This window comes from Myxine glutinosa, chromosome 10 (genome assembly GCF_964187855.1).
Source record: "Myxine glutinosa chromosome 10, kmMyxGlut1.1, whole genome shotgun sequence".
Classification (NCBI taxonomy): Eukaryota; Metazoa; Chordata; class Myxini; order Myxiniformes; family Myxinidae; genus Myxine; species Myxine glutinosa.
In genome coordinates, this window is record NC_136270.1 from 4545061 (window position 1) to 4568314 (window position 23254).

Below are 23254 nucleotides of genomic sequence, written 5' to 3' on the forward strand. Positions count from 1 at the left end.
TTTTCCACACACTCAGGTGTGCACTCCTCCTTCGCACACTCAATCATCGCACACCCTGGTACACACTTTTCTCGCACACAGTCCGGTGTGCCTTCTGGTGCACACTTTTCTATCACACTCTTTTTGTACACATTCCATAACACACTCGTGCTCCTCCCTCTCGGGTACGGACTCGCTCTCACACTCCGTACCAGTCGCCCTCGTACACCGCACAATGGGCCCATCGTGAACGCCTGGGTCTCACCTTTGTCCCAAGCGCACCGAAAACCCATTCGCGCCAAACACATTTGCGCCATTTTTGCAACTCACCTCGGGGACCTCCTTCCCCGGCTGCACCTGCAAACCTTTTATTTCATTAGCAGGCCCAGCATCACGGTGCAAATACAGACTTTGTTCAGGCTCCATAACCTCCCTCCGTGATTTATTTCCTATTTCTCCCGTCTCTTCAATTTCAATTATTTATTTTACCTCCACGATCGCCGGAGCCCATGAAATTTTCTTTTCCAACTCAACCCTCACCGGCGCCCCCGAAATTTCTTTGTCCAATTCGCCGATCGTCGGCTCCTCTACACCACGTGTCGCGACTCCCATAGCCCCGGTCAACTTGGCTGTGCTCCGCTTTACCTCGCTCCCCACGCGTTCCTCACACCGTGTCACCTCGTCACGTACCACCGCGACCTTCCCGCTCAACCTGCGCCCGATGTCCTCCCCCATTTTTTAAATATCCCTCTTTGATGCTGCTTTCATTTTTTCCATATCACATCTGGATTCTTTTATTTCGTTTTCCAATTTTTCCATGTTACACCTTGCTTCGTCTCTCTGGGTGTCCATTTTGTTTTCCAATCCCTTCCCCATTTCTTTCAATTCCCGGGTGGATTTGTCCCCCATTTCTTTCATGTTATCTCCGTCTTGATCATATAGGCCTTAATTTGTGCCAAAAATAATTGCAAGTCCCCTGATACCGTGGGCTCGGCTTCCGCCGCCACGTGTGAGGCGCCGCCATTTTCTTCGCCAGCGATACCGCACCCTCATCAATTTTCCCTTCGTCTACCAACTCCTCCTGTGGGTCCTGGGTCATCAATTCTTCTTCTTCTACCCCCACCGGCATTTGACCGCCTTGGCCAGCCATGGTACGAATATAAATTTGATTCTTAAACTAAATTTCGTTCGCTGGTAATTTGGAGCCATTTCGTCCCAAAAAAATTTTTAGGGTTCAAATCCCACTCCTGACACCAAATTGTTGCGGATCCTCGAAGCCCGTTCCCGTTACAAAGGGGAGATTAAACCCCTTTTTCCCCCTGGGTCTTCGAAACCGTGAGACCGAGTCGCCACTTCCAGGCAAACGTGGAAAAGGGTTTCGGGACAGATTCACACGTACCTTTGGTACCCACGCCACAACGGAAGCGGGGATAGAGCCTCGCACGAGCCACGCTTAATTGAGTACGCCCGAGCGGAATGCGTATCACGGGACTCGTGCTGCTACTTCTCTATTGGAACCCGATTAGAGCAATCTTATTCATACCATGCGAAGCCAATGATGTAAAAGACAAGACGGTCAAATCAGAAGAAAGAACAAGATTTATTTACACTATGTACAGGAATTGGTAGAAGGAAAGGGACACAGGGCAGAACTTAGTCAGTCGTATACTAAACCCAGACAATGGGCCCACTCACATACACGGGGAGATGGAGGAAGGATGTTCGTGCGCCAAACGCGCCTGCTTCGGTCGCTCAGGGACAGCTCACCGGTGTGGCCCTCTGGCGGTCACGGCACGTATCCCGGCGAAGGCAGGCAGGAGGGAAATCCTTGCGGCGCATATGCAGGAAAAAGAAGGCAGGAGGAAATCGCGCGTCTGTGGCCCGGTGCGGGTCGTTCTTTACAGCGCGCGATTAATACTGCGCAGAGCGCGGGGAGCAGGGCAAAGTTCGTGTACAACGAGGTAATTCAGTTCATAGGCGATTCGACTCAATACGAGGCAATACTGACGCCCGTCCTCAACTCATCTCGAACTTGAACTCAGAACTCATCTTCTGAGGTGGGGGCTCGAAGCAGGGTTATATGGCCCCGCCCCAGCCCGACTCAAATGTTCCAAACCCCACCTCTTGCCGCAGTGGTAGGCCACTCCCCTCGAGCCCTGATTGGCGGCTTGTGCTTACCGATGGCTCCTACTCCTCCTGCCCCGCCTTCCTTCGGCCTCGGTCGACTTGTTCAGGCCTACCGCGTGGTATTTCAGCGCCAATACCAAACCAAAGCGCCATAAGGACACCTAATTTTCACTGGCCTACTCAACGCAAAACTAACACAGGAAAGGACTACGCTTATATTTACTAAGAAATAACTGAACTATCGCGAGGCTACATGTTGTGGTGTAACTAACTAAGAGGGGAAATTAACCTTTATTCCAAAACCGCAACAATATATTATATATATATATATATATATATATATATATATATATATATATATATATATATATATATATATATATATATATATATATATATATATATATTGTTGCGGAGATGAGGACTGTATTTTTTTGATTGTGTGCTGTACTATTATTATTATTGGTTATTCTGCGCCCCCCTACCTCCGGAGCTGTGTAAAGGTGAAAGGGCATCCCATAATTAGTCCACAAGCATACACGTCAGCCAAGTAATAGAATACCCCTGTTGATAGTTATCTCTTATTCTGCGTTCTAGGGTAAGGCTGTGTCTCCCATTAATTGAAGTACTCCATTGCACCAGTGAAAGAGAATAGATCCCCTTTCATTCCCATCCCCAAAATCCCCATTTCCTTCACATCCCCTCTCGTCATTGCTGAGCCTCGATTGCCCATATTACCTCCCCTCCAATAACCGCCATTGACCACATGTGCTCGAATCGGAGAAGAAAGGCGTGTCTCCACCTCGTCATAGAGGGGAAGAGGGGCGTTGCCCGCCCGTCGTCATCAAGGGTGGAGCCAGAGGGTCGCGCGACCAACCAGGGCCGAGGTGAGCACCCCGATGGGCGTGTCCTAAAGGCCGGCGGCTTAATCGCCGGAGGCGTGATAAAAGCGCGCACGCAAGGAAGCAAGTGAGTCGGTTGCCAGAGGGAGTTGGTCGTCAAGAAAGAGGGTCGTGAGGAGTCAGTCAGTGGAGTCGGTGGTCAGTTGGTCTGAGTTGGTTGAGAGTCGGTTGCCAGTAGAGGGTCCGTGAAGAGTTGGTCACAAAGAGTTGGTCACAAAGAGTTGGTCGTCAAGAAAGAGTCCTGAAGCTTGTGAGGGACCGTCACACCAACCCCCCAAGCTCCGCGTTGGCTCCACCAAGCGTTCAGCTCCACCAAGCTCCGCGTTGGCTCCACCAAGCATTCAGCTCCACCAAGCTCCGCGTTGGCTCCACCAAGCGTTCACCTCCACCAAAGCTCCACCAAGCGTTCACCTCCAGCCATCCACCTCCTGCCATTCCTGTCATTCCCTGCGTGAGTCTGTCTTTTGTTTGTTCTGTCCTGGGTTAATTAAGACTGTAGGTAAGCTAGTATTTTCCCTGTGTCACCTGCGTCTTATGTGCTTGTAAATAAACGTGACTGCTTTCTTTTTGCTTGTGTGTAAATAGTCAATAAATTCAGTAGTATTTCCAAACCTTTCTTTGCCTTCGTTTTCCTCTTTGCATTGCGTCGTTTTCGTCTTTTCCCTCATTGACTAGCTGCGGTGCGATCCGGCCAACGTTTGGGTGGAATCGGGTGAGTCGGGGATCCTGTTAGGTCGCGGTAATACACCACCGCTCGGTCATCATAACATCTAAACCGCGATCTGTAACAATATATATATATATATATATATATATATATATGTATATATATATATATATATATATATATATATATATATATATTGTTATGAATTTGGTAGAGCAACATCTAGAGCTAGGTAGATCTGAATAGGTAGGTATTCGGCTGTCGTGACAGGGACGCTACATGTAATAAGTTCTTGATGTTTAGGCATTTGTCGGGGGAAGATGTACGATTGTGGATCTACCTGGAGGTTCGAGTGTTAAATAGTGAGGGATTAAAGGTAACGCCCCTGTGAGTTTCACCTAGTAGTCAAACCTTTGTCCATTATGGCACTGCAAACCACATAAACATTAGTTAGGTCCTTAGCGCAACATTAAATAATTCCTTTCCCTGACAATGACTTCGGAACAAATGGACAGGAAACCAGGCCAAAACCACCGCCACAATTGGCCGCCACCATTTACACCTCCAAAGCCTACAAACCTCGCCTGGCACGTGTTATAACACAAGGACCGCGGGGTCGGGGACGGGAGAGTGGAGCGATGCCGCAGAGGGCGTGACCTGGGCGAGCCGGCGAGTTGGGAGGCTATTATTGGCTGAGGGGTGCGCCAATGGGACGTCATCGGCGAGAGATATATTCGACGGTCGGACGCCATTTTGAGAGAGAGTTCGTTGGAGTTGGCAGTTGGCACTGAACAGTTGGACTTGGCTGCCAGCACTCCCGAAGAGAGTCGAGTCGAGTCAAGTGGAGTTCGTTTGCTTTGTGCAGCCCTGCGTTGGACCGTTGGAGCAAAGGAGCTCGTGGTGTGGGTGGGCCGTTGAACCGACGAGGCCTGGTGGCACTTGGAGGCGGACGGAGAGGGCCGCGGGGCCGTGGAACTTGGAGTAAGGCGTGCCACGGGACGAAAGGAGCCGGGTGTTGGACGGCGGTCACCAAGACGACAAGGACGAGATAAGGCCGTACCCGCGAATACACTTTGCATAAAACTAAAAGACGTGTTATTTTCGTATTCACCTCCCTCGTATCGTGTTTGATATCTGTTGTGTGTGGGATCCCAATTTAGGCTTATTCGAGTTATTAGTATTACCGGCGCGGGCTTTTTCACTGTCTTTACTTATAAATAATAAATCCTTATATTATTTTCTGTATATATCTGAACGCAGTTTTCCTGGGTGTTTCATTTTAATAGATAGGGCTGCGGAGCTTGCTGTGTCTGCCCTTCCGCGCGTTTAACTTTGTGTTGAGTTTGAATCCGCCATTGAGTTTTCGCCTCGGGAGTGTAAAGTCTCGCAATCGGCCATCCGTAACTGTGGTGTTAATCACGGTTGCGTAACAATATATATATATATATATATATATATATATATATATATATATATATATAGTTGCGGTTTTGGAATAAAGGTTAATTTCCCCTCTTAGTTAGTTACATATATATATATATATATATATATATATATATGTATATATATATACACATATATATATACACACACACACACACACACACACACACACACACACACACACACACACACACACACACACACACACACACACACACACACACACACACACACACACACACACACACACACACACACACACACACACATATACATACACAGTCACGTGAAAAAGTAAATACACCCCATGTAAAGTTTTGACTTTTTCAACATATTTCAACATACAGCTATTTGATCTTCATTTCAACAATATTGATAGATAAAGGTGATATAATATAATAAATATCATGAAACATTTACATTTTGTAGTCCATTGTATAATTAAAATAAACATAAATGCAAATTTCACAAGTGGAAAAAGTAAGTACACCCTTGGCTCCAATAGGTTTTCTTGCCCAATAGGATGTGATATGAAAAAATGTATTGCCCCCTTTGGCAGAAACAACCTCAAGTAGGCGTTTCTTATCACTGTCTACCAATCTCTGACATCGACTGGGAGAAATTTTTGCCCACTCCTCCATGCAAAATTCTTTCAGCTGTGCGATGTTTGAGGGGTTTCTTGCATGCACAGCTCGTTTCAAATCCCCCCACAACATCTCGATGGGATTTAGATCCGGGCTTTGACTTGGCCATTCCAGAACCCTCTATTTCTTTCTTTTCAGCCATTCCTTGGTGGATTTACTGGTATGTTTAGGGTCATTGTCATGTTGCAAGGTCCACCCTCGGTTGAGCTTCAACTTTCTGACAGATGGCCTCACATTTTCCTTAAGCACCCTCTGGTACAATGAAGAATTAATAGTGGATTCTATGATGGTGAGCTGCCCAGGCCCTGCTGCAGCAAAGCTGCCCCAAACCATAATATTTCGACCACCATGCTTTACAGTTGGTATCCGGTTCTTGTGGTCAAATGCTGTCTTTGGTTTTCGCCAAACATGTCTTCTTGTTCCAGAAGTGCTGGTCTTTGCCTAGGTGTTAATTGACAAACTCTAGTCTTGCCCTGATGTTCTTTCTGGACAGTAAAGATTTCCTCGTGGCACACCTCCCATGTAGATCAAATTTGTACAGCGTCTTTCTCATGGTAGACTCATGCGCTTTGACGTCAACAGTGGCAAGGGCTACCTGTAGGTGCCGTGATGACATTCTGGGGTTCTTAGACTTTTTCCAGCATCTTGTGGTCTGCTCTCGGGCTGAACTTGCTGTGGCGGCCTGGCCTGAACAAGATGGCAGTTGTTTGGAATCTTCTCCACTTGTAGATGATCTTCCGGACAGTCGAATGATTGATTTCAAATTGTTTGGGGATCTTTTTAAATCCCTTCCCAGATTCGTAGGCATCTATAACCTTCTTTCTGAAGGCCTCAAAGAGCTCTTTTGATCTAGGCGTGGTGACGCCGCACACTTCACCAACAAAGAGCAAACCAAACTAAATGTCTGAGGTTTAAATTAGACAGGTTCCTCCAAGATCCTTTCGAACGATATTCCAATCATTTTCACCTTAGCTGGTGCACCTGATTCTAATTTTAGGTATTTGAAGTAGTGATAAATGTAGGGGTGTACTTACTTTTTCCACATACGAAATTTGCATTTATGTTTATTTAAATTATACAATGGACTACAAAATGTAAATGTTTCATGATATTTGTTATATTACATCACCTTTATCTATCAATATTGTTTAAATGAAGATCAAATAGCTGTATGTTGAAAAAGTCAAAACTTTACATGGGGTGTACTTACTTTTTCATGTGACTGTACATATAAGTCGTGGCCAAAAATATTGGCACACTTGAACTTTCTTCAACTAATTCACAATTTTGCTCTAAAAATAAGTTGAAATTGACAAAAGCATTTGGTCTCCACAATTATTTATTTCACTGTTAGTATCACAGAATCTTTATTTTTTATTCGGAACTCAATATATCCTTTTAAATCAGACAAAAAGAAATGGCATTGACAAAATTATTGACACCCAAGACTTAATATTTGGCAGCACAGCCTTTGGACAAAATAACTGCAGTCAAGCGCTAGCTATAGCCATGAATGAGCTTCCTACACCTCTCTACTGGCAGTTTGGCCTACTCCTCTTGTGCAAACTGCTCAAGTTCTTCCAGATTTGAAGGGTGCCTTCTCCCAACTGCTGTTTAATGGCATTTAGATCTGGACTCATTGCTGGCCACTTCAGAACAGTCCAGCGTTTTGTTTTGAACCATTCCTGGGTGGTTTTGAAGTATTTGGGGTCATTGCCCTGCTGCGAGACCCATGAACATTGACGGAGACCCAGTTTTCTGACACTGGTTTTGTGTTTTTGTTTTTGTATACAGGACACACAAAACATACAATAAAGGGAGCAGGAGACAAGATGGGGAGAGAGAGGGAAGCACACAAGTACAACAGCAGAGAACAGCGACAACGGGAGATCTGTGGGAGGGAGGGGGCTTGGGGGGAGGAGGCAAGGGAAGGCGGGGGGAGGGGTGGGAGAAGTATAAAACACATGGACACTGCTAGAACTTCCGGGAAAGACAGAAGTCGTTATTTCAAAAAACGTGGATCTGGGGTTGAACATTGCACTCCAAAATGCCTTGGTAATCTCCTGATTTAATGATGCCGTGTACACATTCAAGGCACCCAATGCCAGAGGCAGCACAGCAATAACCAAAACATCACTGAACCTCCTCCATGTTTAACGGTCGGGAAGGTGTTCTTGTCTTTGAAGGCTTCATTTTGTTTTCTGTAAACATAGAGATGATGTGCTTTACCAAAAAGCTCTAATTTGGTCTCATCTGTCCACAGGCCATTCTCCCAGAAGGATTTAGGCTTGTTCTGGTTGTTTTGGCAAACTCCAGTTGGGCTTTCTTATGTCTCTCTCTCTCTCAGCAGTGAGATCTTCCTGGATCTCCTATCATAGAACCCCCTTTCATTGGGTTGGCGACAGCGGTTGAGTTGAAACTGTCGTACCTTATGTCTGAAGGTCAGCTTGAATCTGTTTGGCAGTTGATCCAGGTGCTTTCTCCACCATTCAAACAATCCTTTGCTGCAATCTACGATCAAGTTTTCTCTTGCGGTCACATCCAGGGAGGTTGGCTACAGTGCCATGGGCCTTAATCTTCCTGATAACATTGCGTACGGTGGTCACAGGAACATCAAGGTCTCTGGAGATGGACTTGTAGCCTTCAGATTGTCCATGCTTGGGTACAATCTTGTGTCTGACCTCCTCAGACAATTCTCTGGTTTTCTTTATTTTCTCCATGCTCATTGCGGGAGACACAGTGACACAAAACAGCAGAATGACTCCTCTTCTCTACTCAAACTGGTTGAATGAGTGATTTTTCTATTGCAGGTACCTGCAACTCACCATATGCGAGTTAAATTACAAAGTAAAGGAGAATCACCTGCTTGAAATCCAATTATTTCTAACAACTTCTAAAAGGTACCAATAATATTGTCCAGGGCATCTTAGGATTTCTGTGTGGAATAAACTAAGATTTTGTTTTAATTTTTTTCAGCTGTTTTTTGTTTCGTTCCAATGCAAACCAAAGAAATACATTCATGGATACCAAAATATTTTTTAATTTCAACAATTTTCTGGAAGAAATGGTGCATTATTTCAAAAAAGTGCAAGGGTGCCAATATATTTTGGCCACGACTGTATGTGATACACATACAATGAGAAGTACTTTGACTTAAAACAACATTTTGGTAATGAACTAAAATTGAAAAAATGAAATGAGTGGCATGGTTTAAAATATCCATAACCATGTTTTAAATGCTCACAAAACTTTTATATATAGTTATTTATTTTGGCCACGACTTCACAATATATATATATAGTTATTTATTTATTTATTGGTTTTGATTTGCTTGCAATCTAATATGCCACGTTTATGGCAAATGCAGATAAAATAAGCGACGTTATAATTTTACTGAAAGCTATCAAATCAAATCGATCATTCTAAGTTACAATATCATGACATTTCCAATTCCATTGGTCAATAATTGGTCATCAGGGCAATCAATGCCTTTGATAAAAGAAACAAGGAGTGTGCACAAATAAATTCTGAGATTTGTCGACATCTTAAAAACAAACGATTCCTGGGGACGACATTGTGCGTGTTTCTCTAGGCCTGGCTTCAAGCATGCTGCTGTTATCCTCCAGACGTCTGGAGCACAGCACGATTCGTCTCTTGTGTGAAATGCGTTTTAAACCTCAAGGTCTTTACTCCTTTATGAACCTTTAAAACGCATTTCCAGACAAAACTTGCTACCACGACTTTGAATGTGAAGCCTGTTTTGCCCGTGGCTGTTTCATCGTTCATTGTTCTGTAAACTCAATATGAACGGTTTTCTTTCGAAAGTTGGATCTTGAAAAAACAAAATGCAAATGTTTCCGTAAAGCACAAACTGGTATAACGATCAAACAAGGACACAGACTTGTTCACCCTTTTGGCCTTAAATATATTACTGTCAATTCTCCCTCTGAGACCTAACCTGTGTTTGTGATGCAATCATCATGGACATGTGGGGTTGCAGAATAATTAATAAATCACGCTTTGGTGAGAGGTCAAAGTGCAGGATACAGAAACAGAGACTGTCTCTCTCAAAATCGACGATTTACAAAAAGTATTCTGCTTCTGACTCCCTCGGCATACAGGTGTTCCAAGTGAACTCGCTCCAAAGCCAAGGAGACCACTCCAGATTGTTCTCATGCACCTGGTGTAATTTTTATCAACACGAGTGATGGATGTTCCACATGACCATTCCTGTGTCTTCTTGTGCATTTTTTGTGCTCCAATATCAATTTCCCGTTTGTATTCAAGTGTTTGTAGGTCTCGACAATGAACTCTTTTGAGTCTTTCTTTTCTTCTCCCCTCTTGCCCCCCCCTCCCCACCCTCCTGTCCATCTTCCCCCCCCCCCCCCCCCCCCCACTCACCAACCCAATTCTTTTTTTTTTACTCCATCGCTCTCAACCCTCCTCCAATCCCACTGGCCAAGGCTAATTGTTGAGCTTGGGATTCAAATATGCAGTGAATTATTCCAGATGCACGGTCTATTTATACCAAGTATTGTAAAACATAAATAATGTTTAACTTGCTAATTAAACCTAACATCGACTATGACAAGCTTTCCCTACTTCCTGGGTGTATGGGTATGAGGGGATAACATTGGGACAGAGCGGGATGAGTTGGCTACATGAGATTTGGAGGAACGAGTCTGGTTGCACAGTCTACCGCAAGATTAGCAATATGATGATATTGTAGCGACCCATGGGTCCCCCAAAGCTCGAGACCAGCAACAGAATCTCCTGGCCCAAGCCGGTGACGTAACCGGCGGCCAAACCGCGGCGCCGAGGTTATAATCCTTTGCACCTGTCGGTCACATGACCACCAAAGCGTGCCTCGCCTGAGAGGCGTGGCTTTGGTTCTGATGTATGCTTTTTGGTTTGGATATATATGCGAACCAGATAAACGGGCTTTCAGAGTTCTCGAGATGATTATACAATAAACATCTTCTCGGACGAGTTTGTGTCTTGTCCGTCACTTCGTCCGTCTCAAGCAGGAGCGCTGCTCCTTCAATATCCGGCCTGCTCAAGTCTGGCCACACCAGTTGCAAGCCTTCGGCGCGACGTAAAGTTGGCCCTCGGCCTTGCTGTTTCTCCCTTCTCCTACTGCTCGTTTTATGGAGCGTCCTTTATATCCATTCTGAGTTCTAGCCTTGACTATGTATACAAAACATCGGGGCAATACCACTGGCACTCACCTGGTAGCATAAACAGTATACTGCACCGACTAAGGGTATTTTACACCAACTTCAATGGTTGCTAGATGACAGGGCAGCTTGAAGAATCATACTAACATAATCATAAGACTTTAAACAAAGAAAAACATACCTATTTTGGGGGGCAACCCCACCTCCCCCAACCCCATATACCTCCTAAGACCCCAATTTTTCTAATACCTTGAACAAACATTGGTACATCATGGGTGATGAAGGTTGTGGTGAAGTTTCATCGAAAATGCGTATGTAGTTTCTGAGAAAAAGCAAATACCTCTTTTGGGGGGGGCAAATACCTATTTTGGGGGGCAACCCCCCCCGTCCCCGTAAGCCCCTAAAGGGGCAGATTTTTTTTAATGCCGTGAACATACTTTGGTACATCACAGATGGTGAAGGTTGTGGTGAAGTTTCATCGAAATCGTGTGTGTAGTTTTTGAGAAGAAAGCAAATACCTATTTTGGGGGGCAACCCCCCATAGACCCCTAAAGGGAGATTGTTTTAATGCCGTGAACAAACTTTGGTACATCAAGGGTGGTGAAGGTTGTGGTCAAGTTTCATCAAAATTGTGTGTGTAGTTTCAGAAAAGAAAGCAAATACCTATTTTGGGGGGTCAAACCTGGACACACTTTGACCCCTCGTAGAGCCCCTTAGACTTTGATTTTCTTAGCGCCTTGAAAAATCTTCGGTACATTACGGGTGATGAAGGTTGTGGTCAAGTTTCATCGAAATAGTGTGTGTAGTTTCAGAGGAAAAAGAAAATTCCTATTGGGGGGGTGGGGGGGGTCAAACCTGGATACACTGACCCCGGTAAACCCCGTTCGACCCCGATATTTTTAATGCCGTGAACAAACTTTAGTCACAACACAACAAAAATAATTTGTCCCAAATTTGGTCGCAATCCCATCAGCGGTTTCGGAGAAGAAATTTCAAGTGTTTACGGACTGACAGACGGACTGACAACGCGCCATCGCATAAGCTCCCTTGAACTTCGTTCCAGGTGAGCTAAAAAGAATTAACGCTGCCCCTCGGTCAGGTTAACCTTCCATGTTGATAAAGCTTGCTGCTGGACCACAACTGTCTCACCACAGGATTCAGTGCAACAAGGTGGAGAGAATTGCTAGCACAGCAGCAGATGGGATGGAATAAACTGGCGTGTGAGAAAAAGAGTTCAGTAGGTTTTTATGGAAGTATTCCCAGGTGGAATTGATATTACATACTATGGAGATGGCAGCCCAATCATCTTGTGAGCATACAGATTGTAGTCCATGGCAGTTGACCTGTGCAAATAACCAGATTCTGTGGCATTGAGGTTGTTTTCCAACAATAGCCAGAGTTATTTTGGCTTTGATAAGAAGGTTGTTAAATGAGCCAATTGAGGCAGAAGAGCAACAGGAAAGGTTGGATGGAAAGTTTGACATTACCAAGTCCACAAGGAAAGATGTACCAGTTAGTACAGATCCAGGTTGTCAAGGTACAGATCAATTCACATTTCAGTTTGTGCATTTGAAAAGAGATTTTGCATCCGCAGCATTGTAGATGAAACAATTTGCTCAATGCTACATACTTAAGGCCTCGTTGTAGATTTTAGCCCATCATCATGGATTTTGTTTTACGTGAGTACAGAACAGTCAAATGTGCACAACGCAAACTGACTAACTGTACATGATACTGAAAGCCAAGATCTAATCATGCAAACCCAACTGCAAATACTTTGGCTGACCTGTCAAGGTAAACATTTTGGAATAGTGGTTTCGTTCGATTTCATGTATAAACTTTTGTGATTTCGAAAGTCGTTTTCACATCAAGATACTGCAAGAGAATTGCTGCCAGGGTTGATTGTTTTTCCCCATTTTGTAAACACATTGTTTCACAACAATAAAGTGGGGAGTGATTCGAGAACCAGAAGCACTGGGACTATAAGATAAAGCAGAAAAGAGCCACAAATGTTAGGACAGCGCATATGAGCACAGGTTGGGTTTGGGTTGCTCAAGAATCATTATTTTTGCAATCAAAGCACCAGTATATAAAAGTTGTGTCTTCAACCGAATTCTGAGTTCTTCAACCAAAACAACCGAATTCTTCAACCGAACCAACTGAATTCTGTCTTCAACCGACTGGCAGGAAATTGGATCAGGATGGAGCAAGCAACCTTCAAAGTGCTTCTGCAAAGTAAGTTCAATTTACGTTGAACTATTCAGGCAGATATATATATATATATATCTCTTCTATCATTTATTTATATATATAAAAGAAAGTTTTTGTTTGTTTGTTTGTTTGTTTGTCTGCACGCTCTAATCTCCTGAACGGTGAAAGATAGGAGGAAACCTCTGAAACAAAAAATGTCGGGACGGGCTCCGGGAAGGTTATAGGCTCGGTGGCGAGGCCGGTCGAGGCCACCTCGGCCAGGCTGGGCCCATTTCGGAATTAAAAGCTGAGCTGAATTATAGTAGTCAATCTTCTACGGCCGCGAGTAAAAGCTGAATTATAGTAGTAAATTCATTCAAAAAGAACCCGGGCAACGCCGGGTGCATTCAGCTAGTATATACTGTATATATAACAAACAGGAATAAATTCCTATGTGGGGCGAGTGTGAAAACGTTCTGACATAACCCGGGACATTTACCTGGTGTTTAAAGGTGAAAAGGCATCAATTTACTTCCACAGAACGAGATCTGCGCAAATGGTTTTCAATAAATTATCAATTTGCATAATCCTTCTTCAATTTGCACTAATTGGTTGTTTGGTATGTGATATTTGGGTTTAATATGCATACTTCCGTTGTTTCATTCACCTGTTTAGTGTTCCTTTCCGAACCATTCGTTTATATTGGTAATAATGATAATAAAATATAAATATTTGATATTTATCAAGCGCACGTATTAAGCACATGATGTGAACTATCTGTCAACGTGGGCACTCAAGATGCACCAATTCATTCAAATATATAACACTCGATTCACAAAAAATCATATTTAATTTAATTAGACCTACTTATCTATAATATACAACTGTCTAAGTAGAAACAATATCGAACTAGAGTGCATCTGAAAATGCAATGACCGTCCGCATCTGTTTGTATCCAAATGTCTTCTTTTTCGATAAGCGAAAAATAATGAAAACGGCAAAAAAAAAAAAGAAGAAGATTTTATGTAGCCTTAACCTTTGAGCTTTAGATCTACAAAAATTATCAGCTTCTAGCTTTTGATTAGTGAACCAATTCTGTGACCAAATATGCAAATTCTTAAAATTTCAGGTCGATTGGATGAAAATTGATGTTTTTTTTAATGCAACCTTGACCTTTTAATCTAAAAACACAATCGACTCACACCTTTTCATTAGTGAACCAATTCAGTGACCGCAGATAAGCAATTTCTATAAATTTCAGGTCAATCAGGTGAAAATTGCTGATTTTATGCAACCTACACCTTTGACCTTTTGAGATTGAAAAACAATAAACTCCTAACTTTTGATTAGTGAACCAATTCTGTGACCAAATATGCAAATTCTTCAAATTTCAGGTCAATCGGGTGAAAATTGGTGATTTTACGCAACCCTCACCTTTACCTTTTGATCTAAAAACAATCGACTCCTGCCTTTTCATTAGTGAACCAATTCAGTGACCCAATATGCAAGTTCTTAAAATTTCAGGTCAATCGGGTGAAAATTGGTGATTTTACGCAACCCTCACCTTTACCTTTTGATCTAAAAACAATCGACTCCTGCCTTTTCATTAGTGAACCAATTCAGTGACCCAATATGCAAGTTCTTAAAATTTCAGGTCAATCGGGTGAAAATTGGTGATTTTACGCAACCCTCACCTTTACCTTTTGATCTAAAAACAATCGACTCCTGCCTTTTCATTAGTGAACCAATTCAGTGACCCAATATGCAAGTTCTTAAAATTTCAGGTCAATCGGGTGAAAATTGGTGATTTTACGCAACTCTCACCTTTACCTTTTGATCTAAAAACAATCGACTCCTGTCTTTTCATTAGTGAATCAATTCAGTGACCCAATATGCAAGTTCTTAAAATTTCAGGTCAATCGTATGAAAATATGACTGTGACGCTGACCTTTGACCTTTTGAACTTTGAGACGTCCCCTCATGAAATAAGATCAATGAAACAATATCAAATGAACTGTGAATTAAATTTTTTCAATGAAAACTCTATTTACTCGTATTTGCGATTACGTACCATAAACGCACGCATACGGACGATATTTATGCTGGTTCAAACAAAGCAAAATTTGTTACCTGCAAATGACATTATACATCTCTCGATTTGGATTCGTAAATCACTACATATACGAGCTGAATCATGTGTATTTATGTGCGTGCGTCCGTGTTTTACACAGGAATAATCGTGATTTGTCTGCTGGTGATGAGCATCAGTGATGTTGGGAAGGCCTTGGTGAGTCAGAACTGATAAACAAGTGTAACTTATAACGTTTGTACAATTATTACCCTCACCAGAGAGGGTATTGCATTTGAGTCTGTTTGTCTATCTGTTTGTCCGCACAGAATAAATATGATTTTCTCTGCAACCGTTAGTCCAATTGACAGGAATTTTTCACCAGAGGTGCACCTCCTCCGGTAGAATTTTAAATAATTATGACGTCATAGCTCACGTGGTACGCGTGCCATCTTCGAAAAACTGAAAAACTTTGCACTGCTCCGAAAGTTCTTTGCACATCTCCGAAAGCGTTGCATAAGAAAAATTGAGACATGACTCATTGTAAAGAAATCTCCATTGGAAATAACATATGTTAATGATGATGTCATAGGTGCCTCCATTATGACGTCATAATTCGACACTACCACACTTCATCCAATGAAGATGAAATTTGTTGAGTCATCTAGGGATAAATTAGTGGAGACAAAAAAAAAGATAAGGTCATAGGTCACGTGGTACGGGCACCATCTTGTAAAAAAACGAAAAACTTTGGACCTCTATCTCCCAAAGCGCTGCATAAAAAAATTGAGACATGGCTCATTGTAACGAACTCTTCATGGGGAATAATATATGTTAATGATGATGTCATAGGTGTCTCCATTATGATGTCATAAGTCAACAAGTGCAAAACTTCTTCCAATCAAGATTAAATTTATTGAGCATCATCTAGGGATAAATTGGAGGAAAAAAACAAACAATGATTACGTCATCAGTCACGTGGTTCGGCCGCCATATTTGTTTCACCACAAAGCCTTTAAAAAACACTAAAAACACGTCCTGACGAGGGTCCGCAATCTCTGATTGCTCTTTCTTGTTTGTTGTTGTAAAAGTGATAAAAGCATGATATGTATTATTCTCACACAGAAAAAAAACAAGTCTTTTGTGGATATTGAACTATTTAAAATAGATAAGGCAATGTTATCTAAAAGGTGGCACAAATTTGAAATTGTTCCTGTTGAATATTATTCTGATCACACCCTCCATAACCTCATACTTTTATACTTCGGCCGAACACAAAATACTTATTTTCGATTTCTGAACAAATTCCAAATCCCTGCTCTCCCAATGGGGGCATTGCATCGGCAGCACAGCTGTGCCCCACTCAGCCAATGATGCTACATAAAAAATAAAAAGAATAAAGAAAAAAAATAGGAAGTGGGAAAATGGAAAAACAATTTCCTTGGTTTGAGAAATAGCAGTTGTGGATATGAACAGTTTTGTTCTTGGATTATATAAAAGTAATACAACGATTTTAATAAAAAAATGTTTGCAAGGTTTGTTCTTTTTGGGGTCAGGTTCACATTAATCAAGGATATCAGTATTGGCTTACAAGGTTTCACAATGAATATTAACGTTATGGTTCCCAACGCTTTGTTTTTGTTTCAGTTGGGTACGTCAATCGCAAGGACAGCCGACAGCCATATTGGTGGCACCAAGTGGGCCTACTCTTCATCTCATAGGACTGGCAGAAATACGAACAAATGCAACATCTTTGTGGCAGATCTGATGCGTGAGGCAGGAGGATCTGTGCCTCAGAGGTGAAAAGCAATTTGTGAAACAAAATCTGTCTTCTTGCCTCATCAATTCTTGCAATATCACACGTCGTACAAGTAACGTGCAGTGAAATCTGTCACCCCATCTGATTATGTCCACTTTATAATCTTCAATGTCTGTATATCAACATGCTGTATTGCTCCTTATGATGTTTTAATGGTCTCCTCCAACCTCCTTCATCGCTCTGCTCCCGCCCTCAAACTCCGCACTGTGCCTCATCCAATCACCATCAAACATTTTGTCCTCCTCCTTCCCTTTCTCCCAGGTCTTCTGAAATCTCTGACACAATCAACAGCTCTCCCGACCCCCCCCCTCCTCTTCTCTCATCTTACCCCCACCTCCCCCTGCTCTTCCTCATCTTACCATACCCCTCCCCTGTATCCGATGCTCCCCCTTCCTCTTCCTCAACGGTATGGAACTCAAACATCTGGGGCCTTTGCTCAAACCTGATTTATCTCTCCATACAGGTTGCTTCTGACAAACCAGAATTAATCTGCTTAACAGAAACTTTCCTCCTTCAAGGTGTCTCTGATTCCTTAATATCTCTCCCTGGTTACTCCCTCATCCGGTATGATAGACCTGAGCCTCGTCCTGGAGGTGGGGTTGCTATCTTTATCAAAAACACTCTTCCTCACTCTCCCTGCACTGCCCTCTCTCCACCTCACCCCTCACCCTCACTTCCTCTCTAGTCGTAGTCAACGTGTGGCCCTGAATGGGTTTCTCTCATCTCCTCTTCCTGTTCAGGCTGGAGTTCCCCAAGGCAGTGTTCTGGGCCCTGTGCTTTTTCTGGTCTTCATCAATGATCTCTCTGACTCTCTTGAAAATCCTCTCGATCTCTTTGCTGATGACTCCACTCTCTGCCGCTCCATTCCTCATCCCTCACATCGGCAGTCTGCAGCCTCCTCACTCTCTGCAGACCTGGACAAAATCACAGACTGGGCAAACAAGTGGAACATGTCTTTCAATCCTGACAAATCTCACACTCCTACGATGTCTCTCCGAAAAGACCGACTGGACAACCCTACCATCTACTTTCTGAATAATCCTCTCCAAGAAGTTCTGTCACTCAAGCTTTTGGATCTCACTATCTGCCATGATCTTTCCTGGGAAAACCACATTTCCAAGCTGGCCTCCAAAGCCAGTCGCCGACTGGGCATCCTCCGTCGTGCGAAGTCCTTCCTTGGCACACCTGAGCTCCTCACCACATACAAGGCTTTCATCCGCAGCTCAATGGAGTACTGCTCTACCTTCTGGGCTGGTGCTCCTGCCTCACACCTAGCTCGTCTTCACGCTGTCGAAACCAAAGCGTTCAGAATCATTGGAATCTCCCGCGATGACGCTATCTCCGAGGGCCTTTCACTTACTCACCACAGGCAGGTTGGTGGTCTTTCCGTCTTCTACCGACTCCTCTCCGGCCTTGCTCCCCCAGCTCTCTCTGGGCTCTGTCCCCCAAATATTCCTACAGGTCGCACAAGATCTGCCTGCAACCCTCCTATGGTTAAACTGCCAAAATCAAGACTCTCTGCTCACCTTCACTCCTTCATTCCTCTTTTCTCCCGCCTCTGGAACAAACTCCCTCACTCTCTTCAATCCCACTCCTCCCTCCAGGTCTTTAAAACGGCTGTTCACCACCATCTCTTATCTTCCCCAATCCAAAACCTTGATCTTTTCAACCCCCGCTAATTTCACCCCAAATCCACTTTTTTGAGGTGCTGACTTCTTTCCTGGAAGTGCTTGGTGTCCTTGCGTTTTATACCTATCCTGCCTCCCCCCAGGCCCTCTCCCTCCCACACATCTCCCGATGTCCCTGCTCTCAAATGTTGTGTTTGTGTGCTTCCTCCCCTTCTCTCCCCATCTTGTCGACCGCTCCCCTTTTTATATACTTTGTTTGCTTGTTTGTTTGATAAATGTTAGCTCTTTCACGAGCCTCGACTCTGTATACCCAAAAAAAAGAAAAAAAAAGTACCTCTGGCTACGGCTTCCCCTTCGCTCCCATCTTTTGTTCATGTGTGTTGTACCGTCCACAAAGCAGTGATGACTCCATCTACACCTCGTTGTCTGATAACATGGACCAATCTACTCATCCCAACTGTCTTCCTCATGTGTGGTGATTTCAACTGTCATCATGCCAGCTGGCTAGGTGTGGGTACCTCTCTCACCAGCCATGGCACCTCAGCAAAGGACTTCTGTGACTCATTGGGACTGACATAATCTGTCAATTTCCTGACCTGGATCTCAGTCAACGGAGTATCTTCTCTTCTGGACTCTGTTATGACAAACTTCCCTGCAAATGTCTGCTGATCTTCTTCTGCTCCAATCAGTTAATCTGACCATATGCTTGTTAAAGTGGACATCTTTCTGGCCATTCTCAGAGAGCCTCCTCGGCGTTGACGAGTCTGGCATTTCACTCAGGCCAACTGGCACAGTCTTCAAGCAGCCATAAATCATCTGGACTGGTCTCCCATCTCTACTGCCTCTGACATCAACTCTTCCTGGGAATATTTCCGAAGTAAATTGCTCTCTCTCATGCACAGATTTATCCCATCCCTTCTTCAGACGTCATACCCTTCCTCCCGTCCATGGTAGACGGAACCTTGTGGTAAAGCAGTTGCCCTGAAACAACTTGCCTTCACCTCCGGGAAGGCAAATCCAATGGAAGGCAATCTCATTTCCTTTCACAAATCCCGGAACAAGTGTGTTTACCCTAAGGAGAGCCAGTAAACAATATTTCTACACTCTCAAGAGTGAACTCAAACCTGTCTCCGTCTTCCAAATCGTTGTGGCCTCTTGTCAAATCTGCTTCTGGTGTTTGTTCCCCCTCCATCCCACGATTCTGCAACTGGACCAGACGGCTTCAGCCCACGGGTCCTAAAATCCTGCTCTGCCCCTCTTTCACACCCTCTCTCTGTTCTCTTCACCCTCTCTTTTGCTCAACGTCATCTGCCATCAGCTTGGAAATCAGCCAACATTACCGCTTTACACATAAAAGGTGCAAAAACAGATCCTTGCAACTACAGACCAATCCGCCTGCTCCCAATTATCAGCAAAGTCATGGAATCCATCATTGCTACGGATATCAAATCCTTCCTCTTCTCCAATGGCTTGATCTCTGATCATCAAATGGATTCAGACCAGGTCACTCCACTCTGGACATGCTGCTTTTGCTGCCTCAACAATGGATGGAGGTCCTCAATGTCAAACAGGAAATTAGAGCTGTCTCCCTTGACATATCCACGTGCCTTCGATACGGTCTGGCACCCCGCTCTGCTCACCAAACTCTCCTCCTATGGTATCCATGGAAATCTCCACGCATGGCTTGCAGACTTCCTCTCTGGTCGTAGTCAACGTGTGGCCCTGAATGGATTTCTCTCATCTCCCCTTCCTGTTCAGGCTGGAGTTCCCCAAGGCAGTTTCTGGGCCCTGTGCTTTTTCTGGTCTTCATCAATGATCTCTGACTCTATGGAAAATCCTCTCTATCTCTTTGCTGATGACTCCACTCTCTGCCGCTCCATACCTCATCCCTCAGATCGGCAGTCTGCAGCCTCCTCACTCTGCAGACCTGGACAAAATCACCCACTGGTCAAACAAGTGGAAAATGTCTTTCAATCCTGACAAATCTCACACTCTTACGATGTCTCTCCAAAAAGGCCGTCTGGACAACCATCCCATCTACTTTCTTAACAATCCTCTCCAAGAAGTTCTGTCACTCAAGCTCTTGGGTCTCACACTCTACCATGATCTTTCCTGGGAAAAACACATCTCCAAGCTGGCCTCCAATTCCAGTCGCCGACTGGGCATCCTCCGTCGTGTGAAGTCCTTCCTTGGCACACCCGAGCTCCTCACCACATATAAAGCTTTCATCCGCAGCTCAATGGAATACTGCTCTCCCCTCTGGGCTGGTGCTCCTGCCTCACACCTAGCTCAGCTTCACGCTGTTGAAACCAAAGCTTTCAGAATCAATGGAATCTCCCACGATTAAGCGAAGTCTCAGGGCCTTTCTCACTCACAGCAGGAAGGTTGGTGGTCTTTGTCTTCTACCGACTCCTCTCTGACCAAACCCCACAGCCCTGTCTGTGCTCTGTCCGCCAAATACTCCTTCAGGTCGCACAAGATCTGCCTGCAACCCTCTTCTGGTGAAACTGCCAAAATCAAGACTCTCTGCTCACCTTCACCCTTTCATTCCTCTTTTCTCCCACCTCTGGAACAAACTCCCTCGCTCTTTTCAATCCCACTCCTCCCGCCAGGTCTTTAAAACAGCTGTTCACCACCATCTCTCATTTTCCCTCATCCAAAACCTTAATCTTTTCTACCCCCGTTAAGTCACCCCAGATCCACTTTTTTGAAATAATGACTTCTTTCCTGGAAGTCCTAGCTGTGTCCATGTGTTTTTTTTTTGTTTTTTTTTTAACCTTTGGGGTAAACATCATTGGGCCAATGGCACTACAAAGATCATTATTAAAGATGTCACTGCCATCTTCGATGAACACATCGATATTCCATCACCTTATTGGGGTCATTGGAAATTGCATTGGATCATAATGTAACCAGCAGGGGTCCCTGGCACCCGGTGCCGTTCTAATCATCTTGGCATTTTGAAGAAATTAAATTTTGAAATTCATATTTTCAAATAAATCAGAAATTTTCTTTTCTTTTTCAATTTTTTTTTGGTGGGGGAAAACAATTCCCTACACCCATTACACAATGGGATCGGAGATAATTTCATATTACCTTTCACATAGCTGCAAAGGCTTAGGCAAGTTAGAGCCATTTTCAAAAAAATATCCGACTCTTTTCAAAAAAACAAAAACATTTCACTTATTTTTGCCTGAAGCATTCATTGTCCAGCAATCACTGATGAACCCCTGAAAGTTTGACGAAGATCCGTTTGGCCATCTCTGAGAAAAATGGTGACAGACAGGTAGACAAACATCTCTCGTAGTATATTGATGCCTCTTAGCCTGTGCTTCTCAACTCACCAGCCACCTGAAGAGTCTGTACTTGCTATATTAGCTGCAGAATCTGTTATTTTGGGGAAAGGCAGTCCATTGTCTGCACAATATCTTCAAGAAGGACTTTGATTTTTTTTTTTTTGGCCGTTGGACACTAGAATTATTTCTTTTTATTTTATTTATTTTTATAGAATCCAACACATTGAACATGAAAACATGCACAGACACATAAAACGTACAATGAAGGGAGCGGGAGACAAGAGTGAACAAACAAGAGTGAATCTAGACGTTATCTTCCTGTGAACTACACAGCAGGGAGATGTTCACAGTAGGGCATCGTCTTACAATTATACGACATTCAAAATTAGAGAGCAAGGGTGTAGTGATGAAAAAACATTCAGATCTCACGCCGAGCGTCATTTTTTCCTCGATACGCCCTGGAGACTGCTAAATTCAGAGCCAAAGTCCTGCTAAACTGCAGGGTTTTGGAAGTGCTAACAAGCCAATTCCTGTTCTACAATATTGAAAAAAAAAAATTTAAACTTAAATTAAGTAGTTCCTCAACAGAGACAGACAGACAGAAGCAATTGCTTTCCCTGCTTTGCACTCCGAGGGTGGGGTAATGAACTCCATTTTCCTTTTACAACCCTTTAAGAAACTTCCCCTTTTCATTTATGACAACTTAAACCTGCAGCAGTGAAAATACTTTGTGTGTGCAATAATTAATCATAAAATGTAACGCTTTTGTTTTATTCTTTTGCAGACACTGGTGGGGGAATAGCCCAATTGGAGCTGGAGAATGGGGAAATTCTCATTCTTCTTACCTGAGTGGAGATAGATGTTGGCAGCACGTGACATCGTCACAAGTCGGTGATATCATTGGAGATGGTGTCCATGTTGGCATAGTGACTGGATCACGACTGACAACTAGCGCTGCACACAACAATGTGATAAAGAATGATTTTGGTTTCCGATCTAGTCAACGACCAATGGTGTTTTGGCGTTACACGTGCTGATTCAAATGCTAAATAATGAGCAAGTCCTTCATCACTGCATGAAGATGTGATTTTGGTATTTTCATTGATTTTATTAATCTGCTACAAATGTTTAAAATAATTTAGTTATTCCTTTCTTTTCATGGCTGTTGAGAATAAATTGATACTCACAAGAAATGGCATCTCTTATGAAATACCGGGCACACACATGCACGTGCACTCACTTACGCATAGGAATCAAAGCAACAGAAGAAGGCGAAATGTATCGAATGCAAAAAGTCGTCAGCATATTGGAAAT

The 23254-nt window shown here is 43.5% G+C and overlaps 1 protein-coding gene across 1 annotated transcript; it reads left to right on the forward strand.

The window, feature by feature from the left end:
- The first annotated feature begins 12098 nt into the window (after positions 1 to 12098).
- Positions 12099 to 23133, forward strand: LOC144893975 (uncharacterized). Its single transcript, XM_078785258.1, has 4 exons — positions 12099 to 13174; positions 15361 to 15416; positions 16845 to 16996; positions 22725 to 23133. Exons 1-4 carry the CDS (start codon positions 13141 to 13143, stop codon positions 22975 to 22977), a joined length of 495 nt encoding a protein of 164 aa, XP_078641384.1. The 5' UTR covers positions 12099 to 13140; the 3' UTR covers positions 22978 to 23133.
- Positions 23134 to 23254: the final 121 nt, after the last annotated feature.

Coding starts and splice junctions, on each gene's coding strand:
- LOC144893975 (XM_078785258.1), top strand. CDS start 13,141: ATGGAGCAAGCAACCTTCAAAGTGCTTCTGCAAA. Junction 15,417..16,844: donor GTGATGTTGGGAAGGCCTTG/GTGAGTCAGAAC, acceptor TTTTTGTTTCAG/TTGGGTACGTCAATCGCAAG. Junction 16,997..22,724: donor GGAGGATCTGTGCCTCAGAG/GTGAAAAGCAAT, acceptor ATTCTTTTGCAG/ACACTGGTGGGGGAATAGCC.